Source organism: Heterodontus francisci, chromosome 33, assembly GCF_036365525.1.
Source record: "Heterodontus francisci isolate sHetFra1 chromosome 33, sHetFra1.hap1, whole genome shotgun sequence".
Lineage (NCBI taxonomy): Eukaryota > Metazoa > Chordata > Chondrichthyes > Heterodontiformes > Heterodontidae > Heterodontus > Heterodontus francisci.
Genome location: NC_090403.1, coordinates 50,719,750 through 50,728,594, shown reverse-complemented (window position 1 = coordinate 50,728,594; position 8,845 = coordinate 50,719,750). Strand labels below are relative to the sequence as shown.

At 44.0% G+C, this 8,845-nt stretch overlaps 1 protein-coding gene across 1 annotated transcript in view; it reads right to left on the bottom strand.

The window, feature by feature from the left end:
• LOC137347956 (plexin domain-containing protein 1-like) overlaps positions 1–8,845 on the bottom strand; it is a 467,720-nt gene that overhangs the window by 124,356 nt on the left and 334,519 nt on the right. The window contains exon 6 of the mRNA XM_068013022.1: positions 7,145–7,263. Within this exon, the coding sequence (XP_067869123.1) occupies positions 7,145–7,263 (119 nt within the window). The remainder of the gene's footprint in view (positions 1–7,144; positions 7,264–8,845) is intronic.

The following is an 8,845-nucleotide window of genomic DNA, read 5'->3' as shown; positions in this document are numbered from 1 at the left end:
AATTAACCTTTTGTGTGGCACCTTATCGAATGCCTTTTGGAAATCCAGGTATATTACATCTACTGGTTCCCCTTTATCTATCCTATGCAAAAAACTCTAATAAATTTGTCAAACAGGATTTTCCTTCAGTAAAACCATGTTGACTTGTTCCAATTATACTGTGCTTTTCTAAGTGTATTGTTAAGACTTACTTAATAACAAATTCCAGCATTTTCCCAACAACTGATGCTAGGCTAACTGGCCTGTAGTTCCCTGTTTTCTCTCTCCCTCTTCTTGAAAAGTGGTGTAACATTTACCAACTTCCAATCTGATGGGACTGTTCCCGAAGCTAAGGAGTTTTGCAAAATCATAGCTAGCACATCCACTATATCTGAAGCTATCGCTTTTAGAACCCTAGAATGTAGGCCATCAGGTCCTGGAGATTTGTCAGATTTTAGTTCCTTAAGTTTCTCCAATACTTATCCTCTGCTGATATGAATTTCCTTAATTTCCTCACTATTTTTAGCCCCTTGGTTACTGCCTATTTCTGGTATTGAACTTCTGTCTTCTACAGTGACGACAGACACAAAGACCCGCCCGCACGGGCACCGTGTCACGGAGCCGCCGCAAATTCAAACTCGGCGGCTCATTTGCATGGCTGCGGCGCTCGCCCTCTGCGATGATGTGGAGGGGGCGGGCGAGCCGTCGCCGCCAACAGCGTCCGGCACCAATTCGCAGGTGCCAGCGCCATTTTTAAAGGGCTTACAGCCCTCAATGGAGATTTAAAAATTAAAGGGCCAAGTAAGTTAGATTTCCACAAATCACAATTACATGACCTTCAAATGCATTTTCCCCCCACTCCCCCTCAATGGCATTTCCAGACATTCATGCCCTGTTCCCCTCCAGTATTTGAATATTGTGCATTTGACCTGTCCCCCCACAAGTTCGGCAACATTGCCCTTTACCCCTTTCCATCACCCCCATCCAACCAATCCGCATCATTGTTACCCTGCTCCCCGCCTCTCGCATAGGGAAAACAAACTCCTCCCCCCCTCCCCACAGCTGTCGCGCCACGTTTCCCCGAACAGGGATTCGAAGGCGCGGCATTGTCGGCCACCCGAATGAACATCGGTCCAGCGATTAAGGAGGCGACGGGACCCTCATTAAATCAGGTATGTAAATTAGTTTACATATTGAAATAGGCGTCCCGTCACTGAGCGGCGGGGCGGCTGCCACGAGGCCTCACCACCACTGCCGCGTTCGACACAGGGTCTGCGGCTGTCGGGGTCGGTTGTGGGCCTCCGCTGCACCAATCTTCATTGCCCCCACCCCACTACCATTCCTGATGGCAGAGGGGCATTAAAATCCAGCCCAAAATATTTGTTCAATGCCTCTGCCGTTTCCTCATTTCTCCATGATAATTTTTCCTGTCTCTGCTTCCAAGGGACCAATGTTTACTTTAGCTACTCTCTTCCTTTTGATATACCTATAAGAGCTCTTACAATCCGGTTTTATGTTACTGGCTAGTTTACTCTCATTCTATTTTTTCCTTTTTAATCAAATTTTTGGTGGCCTTTTGCTGGTTTTAAAACACTCCCAATCCTTAGACTTGCTACTCTTTTTTGCAACATTGTAAGCCTTTTTAAAAAATCTAATACTATCCTTAACTTCCTGAATGAGCCACAGATGGGTCTTTCTGGCTGAGTTTTTGTTTTTGAAAGGAATGCATTCTTGTTGAACATTTTGAATTGTTTCTTTAAAGGTTTCCCACTGTTCATTTACTGCTATACCTTTTAGTCTATTTACCCAATTTGCCTGAGCCAGTTCTCCCCTCATGCCTGTTATATATTTGGTTCTATATGCTGCCACGGTATAGAGTCTAGCCGGAGAGATTCTTAGACTGTACTTATTTAAACATTAATCTTTATTGTATTGTAACTATATACACCCCACACTAGCCTGTGTGTCTCCTTCAAAAGCCACACTGTAACTGTTCTTGAGTCTCTCCCACATGATCTCTTACCTCATCCTGGTGGGCGGTAATCTTCACATACTCTCAAGATTAACCCTTTTATACCCTTATACTACATCTCCCCCAAAGCCTATATCCCAATATATATTTACATACATTCAATTCTTTATTTACATGCTACCCCATCTCCCCCCAAGTCTCTGTCTTCATAGATTCATCCTATCGGGTGACTTCACAACTCTCCCTGATCTTGTTGTTGTCTTTCTCTGATCCCTTGTTTCTTGACTTGGACGGCCTTTGTTGAGGTTTGTAGCATTCGGTGCTTTTTCAATTTTTGGGTAATCATCTGAGTTGGCCAAGTGTATGACCGGTTGACGTCTTTGATGTAAAGAAATAAGATTCCTTCTATTTCTCCGCAGAGAACCTTCTTGAGGTGGTACTAGATAAGATCGCTGTTGATTCTTGTCTTTCTGGAGAATTACCCCTTCTCTATTTTGGTCTTGTACCCTTACCTTTTGCCTTTCTGACAACTTTGGTAGGTTTCTTGTATGGTATCTTCCTTTATAATTATGGGTCTGTTCGTTTCAACACGACTTTTCTTTGTCTTGTACTTTCTGATAATCCTTGCTTTGCAATCCTGGACGTAATTTCTTGGGTAGAATTGGAAGTTCCATTCAAAGTTTTATTCGCATTAAACGTTCTGATGGCACTAATCCGCACAATAATGAAGCAGTTCTGTATGTCAGTAGTGCTAATTGGAAATCTTGATTTTTCATCAACATGGCTTTAATGGTACTGACTGCTCGCTCAGCTTCTCCATTTGATTGTGGATACTTAGGAGAGCTTGTTAGGTGAACAAATCCACATTCTTTTGCAAAGTGCGTGAAGTAATCATTTGTAAATTGTGTTCCATTATCAGATACTATCTGATCAGGTATACCAGGTGTTGCGAAAACTTCTTGTAAAACTGTGATGACTGCTTCAGTTATTGTTGTGTACATCCACTTAACTTCAATCCATCTTGAGAAGTAATCAACTATAATTAGATAGGATCTTCCCTCCAAGAAGAATAAATCCATCGCCAACTATTCCCACAGTTTAATTGGGAATTGCGTCGGAAGTAGTGGTTCTCTTTGATCTTGTCTGTGTACCTGACAATTTTGTTGGACTTGCTTCTTCCCAAGTTCTCTGTCCATGCAGCAGTCCTGTAGGAACTTGCTGCATTTCTCTTTCTCTCTCTGGTAGTCTTTGAGTGGCATGGTGGGCTGCACTGTGTTGTGCGGGTTCTCTCTGCATTGTGTCGCCTCCCTGGCGGAATCTGGACTCTCTGTAGTGCTCAGGTCAGGTTGGGGGACACTCCCTCTGTCCTGCAACTGTTCTCGAGTCTCTCCCACATGATCTCTTACCTCTCCTGGTGGACGGTAATCTTTACATTCTCTCAAGATTAATCCTTCCATACCCTTTTACTACAATGCCTATGTAATTGGCTTTAAGTTTAAGATTCTAATTTGTAATTGGAGCATGTCATTTTCAAACTCAACACGGATATCAATGATATTATGATCACTGTTTCCCAGTGGATCTTTTACGATGACATTGCTTATTAACCCTGCTTCATTACACAATACTAGATCTAAGATAGCTTTATCCCTAGTTGGCTCCACAACATATTGCTCCAAGAAATTGTCCTGAAAACATTCTACAAACTCATCTTCTAGACTACTCCTGCCAATTTCATTGTCCCAGTCTATTGGTGGACAAACTGGTGGACAAATTCTAAATCAGAACACCAAAAATCTGTTTGTATCAGAATGAGGTATGTGCAAATCAATGGGAATACGGATTTAATCTTTATACGTGGGTTAATGGGCGCTCCATGTTATTCGCCTACATAAGCCACAAAGACAAAAGTCTTGGGACAGTCCTGCTCTACATCTAACCTGTTATATAGTTGATCTGGGAGTTCTTGATTCTGATACTGGACACTAGTGTTAAATTCCAGAAAGTTTGTTGTGGAAGGATAATGCCGGAGCCTATCTTTACTCAGTTTCACATTTATTGTACAGAGTAAAAGGATTCCAAACATGTAGCTCCTCACTCAAACCCTCCACCAGTCTCAGTAAGCTTACACACGCTCAATTAAGACTCCAATTAATTCCTCCACCTGCACATAATTAAACAATTGATACATAATTAACAGGTTAACAACTAAAAGTTTCATTCCCCAATGTGGACATCTCTCATCGTGAAAATACAAAATACTTCAGACTTTGCCTCGATCCCTCCACTGTTAAAAGTATTTTTAAAACTAAAAATGCCAGCTGCAAACTTGTACTTCTACAATAATATAAAAGCAAAATACTGCGGATGCTGGAAATCTGAAATAAAAACAAGAAATGCTGGAAATACTCAGCAGGTCTGGCAGCATCTGCGGAGAGAGAAGCAGAGTTAACGTTTCGGGTCAGTGACCCTTCTTCAGAACTGGCAAATATTAGAAATGTAAAAAGTTATTAGCAAGTAAAGTGGGGGTGAGGCAAGAGATAACAAAGGAGAAGGTATAGATAGGACAAGATCACAGAATAGCTGACCAGAAGGTTGTGGAGCAAAGGCAAACAATATGTTAATGGTATGTTGAAAGACAAAGTATTAGTACAGATAGGGTGTTAATGGACTGAAAATTGAACAGCAGCAAGTACAAACATGAAAAAAAGTGGGTAAGCAAACTGAACAAACGAAGATGAAATAAAATAAAATAAACACAAAAAAAACACAAAAAAAATTTTTTTTAAAGGAAAAAGAAAAAATAACTAAAAATAAAAGTAAAATGGGGGGCCCGTCATGCTCTGAAATTATTGAACTCAATGTTCAGTTCGGCAGGCTGTAGTGTGCCTAATCGGTAAATGAGATGCTGTTCCTCGAACCTACGTTGATGTTCACTGGAACACTGCAGCAATCCCAGGACAGAGATGTGAGCATGAGAGCAGGGGGGAGTGTTGAAATGGCAAGCAACCGGAAGCTTGGGGTCTTGCTTGTGGACTGAGTGGAGGTGTTCCGCAAAGCTGTCACCCAGTCTGCATTTGGTCTCCCCAGTGTAGACCACATCGTGAGCAGCGAATACAGTATACTACATTGAAAGAAGTACAAGTAAATCGCTGCTTCACCTGAAAGGAGTGTTTGGGGCCTGGGATAGTGAGGAAAGAGGAGGTAAATGGGCAGGTATTACACCTCCTGCAATTGCAGGGGAAGGTGCCGTGGGAAGGTGGTGAGGTGGTGGGGGTAATGGGGGAGTGGACCAGGGTGTCACGGAGGGAACGATCCCTTCGGAATGCTGACAGGTGAAGGGAGGGGAAGATGCGTTTGGTAGTGGCATCATGCTGGAGGTGGTGGAAATGGCGAAGGATGATCTTTTGGATATGGCGGCTGATGGGGTGGAAAGTCAGGACAAGGGGAACCCTGTCACGGTTCTGGGAGGGAGGGGAAGGGGTGAGGGTAGAGATGCGGGAAATGGGTCGGACACGGTTGAGGGCCCTGTCAACCACAGTGGGGGGGAATCCTCGGTTGAGGAAAAAGGAAGACATACCAGATGCGTTGTCATGGAAGGTAGCATCATCACAGCAGATGTGTCGGAGACGAAGAAACTGGGAGAATGGAATGGAGTTCTTACAGGAGGCAGGGTGTGAAGAAGTGTAGTCGAGGTAGCTGTGAGAGCCGGCGGGCTTATAATGGATATTAGTAGACAGCCCATTCCCAGAGATGGAGATAGAGAAGTGGAGGAAGGGAAGGGAAGTGTCGGAGATAGACCATGTAATTTGATGGACCATTTAATTGTACTTCTACAAGTTCCTTTGGAATAAACCATCAATATTCTTTTATGGCAGTTTCTATAGCAATTGGCTCATTTCATAACAGCAGAATAGCTAGCTGATGGAAATTAGATTGAAACTAACAGCAGCTCCTTTTATGTGGAGTGTTGGCTTCGTGCTTGGAACCAAATTACTGCAATCTATATTCACTATTATCAAAAGCAACGGTTTCTAAGGTCCATCAGAAATAAAGGAAAAACAACAGTATAATAGCATCTGATATGGGGAGAAAGCGGGAACAGGGTACTGAGTTTGGATGATCAGCCCTGATCGTATTGAATGGCGGTGCAGGCTCGAAGGGCTGAATGGCCTACTCCTGCTCCTATTTCTCCTATGCTTCTATGTTTCTATCTGATTAGTGCATTAGATATTCAGATAATGGCACTGCTGGGATCTTATGGTTGGAATTTTTTGACAGCAATAATAAAGGGATGGGCATGGGTTTGAGGAAAGGTTCTGGTGCATTTTATATTCTTTCTCCCTACTTAACTTATAAATATATTGTGCCAGCTTTGCAAGTAATTTATAACAATTCTAATGCTTTTCAAGAATATATATTTGTTGTTTAGTTGATGGGGCTTCACCTGATGATACTCTCTTCTCTAAACTTATTTTATTATTTAGAGATACAGCACTGAAACAGGCCCTTCGAGTCTGTGCCGACCAAGAACCACCCATTTATACTAACCCTACAGTAATCCCATGTTCCCTACCACCTACCTACACTAGGGGCAATTTACAATGGCCAATTTACCTATCAACCTGCAAGTCTTTGGCGGTGGGAGGAAACTGGAGCACCCGGCAGAAACCCACACAGTCACAGGGAGAACTTGCAAACTCCGCGCAGGCAGTACCCGGGTCCCTGGAGCTGTGAGGCTGCGGTGCTAACCACTGCGCCACTGTGCCGCCCAAATGAATCCGATTATTTTCCCCAAACAAAAGCAAAATACTGCAGATACTGGAAATCTGAAATAAAAACAGAAAATGCTGGAAATACCCAGCAGGTCAGGCAGCATCTGTAGAGAGAAAAACAATGTTAACTTTTCAGGTCGATTACTTTTCATCAGAACTGGGAAAAGTTAGAAATGTAATAGGTTTTAAGAAAGTCAAAGGGGTCTACTGTCTTCCTGGCTGGTCTGAGACGACCTTTCTTTCTGCCTATTTTTGTCGGATAGAGAGGAATTGCCAAAGTTAGTCAACAGAATAACAGGTGATGTCAAGGTATAAGGAGACTTGCTATTCCTCTATTCCATCTCCCCAATTCTTATTATTTTCAGTGAGAGTGAAGGCATTGGTTTTCCCGATCCCAGCTTTCCCCTTCCATACTCACATCCTTGTAACTGAACACAATCCGCCCTTCTTGACACAACATGGCCTGAAAGGTGAAACTTCCGATATCCTCCCGGTCCGGCAGAAAGACTTTATCCCATTGGACGACAAATGCTGTCCCTAAAGAACACAGAAAGGAGCGGTGAGATTTGACACAGAGACGTATGAGCACCTGGTGGCAATGCAGACAAAACCTACAAAACTGATTCCTCGTATTTGGGTCTTGAGTTGTCAGGAAAGACTGAAGAAATTTGGGTTTTTTTTAAACTGGAAAGGAAGCATCTACGAGCTGATCCTTCATAACATCACTAAGGACATAAAGTACATGCAGAATATTACAAAATTAAACAACAATAGTAGAGCACAGGTCTGAACTAATATACATTTATTTTAGTAAAAGCAAAATACTGCGGATGCTGGAAATCTGAAACAAAAACATTTATTTTAGGACTATTATCAGGAAATTTTTCAACTTCTGGAAGACATTTCACAAATGTAGCAGGGGTAACAACCGTAGCATCACATTATTATTAACGATGTTCTAGCAGGGCACTTAGAAAATTGCAAGGTAATCAGGCAGAGTCAACCTGGTTTTGTGAATAGGGGGATCTCTGTAAGGGGGTTGTGTGTGAATAGGGGGATCTCTGCAAGGGGGTTGTGTGTGAATAGGGGGGTCTCTGCAAGGGGGTTGTGTGTGAATGGGGGGGTCTCTGTAAGGGGGTTGTGTGTGAATAGGGGGGTCTCTGCAAGGGGGTTGTGTGTGAATGGGGGGATCTCTGCAAGGGGGTTGTGTGTGAATAGGGGGATCTCTGCAAGGGGGTTGTGTGTGAATAGGGGGGTCTCTGCAAGGGGGTTGTGTGTGAATAGGGGGATCTCTGCAAGGGGGTTGTGTGTGAATAGGGGGATCTCTGCAAGGGGGTTGTGTGTGAATAGGGGGGTCTCTGCAAGGGGGTTGTGTGTGAATAGGGGGATCTCTGCATGCAGGTTGTGTGTGAATGGGGGGGTCTCTGCAAGGGGGTTGTGTGTGAATAGGGGGATCTCTGTAAGGGGGTTGTGTGTGAATAGGGGGGTCTCTGCAAGGGGGTTGTGTGTGAATAGGGGGGTCTCTGCAAGGGGGTTGTGTGTGAACAGGGGGGTCTCTGCAAGGGGGTTGTGTGTGAACAGGGGGGTTTCTGCAAGGGGGTTGTGTGTGAATAGGGGGATCTCTGTAAGGGGGTTGTGTGTGAATAGGGGGGTCTCTGCAAGGGGGTTGTGTGTGAACAGGGGGGTCTCTGCAAGGGGGTTGTGTGTGAACAGGGGGGTCTCTGCAAGGGGGTTGTGTGTGAATGAGGGGATTTCTGCATGCAGGTTGTGTGTGAATGGGGGGATCTCTGCAAGGGGGTTGTGTGTGAATAGGGGGGTCTCTGCAAGGGGGTTGTGTGTGAATGGGGGGATTTCTGCATGCAGGTTGTGTGTGAACAGGGGGGTCTCTGCAAGGGGGTTGTGTGTGAATATTAGAATTAGAATTAGAACATTACAGCGCAGTACAGGCCCTTCGGCCCTCGATGTTGCGCCGACCTGTGAAACCATCTGACCTACACTATTCCATTTTCATCCATATGTCTATCCAATGACCACTTAAATGCCCTTAAAGTTGGCGAATCTACTACTGTTGCAGGCAGGGCGTTCCACGACCCTACTACTCTCTGAGTAAAGAAACTAC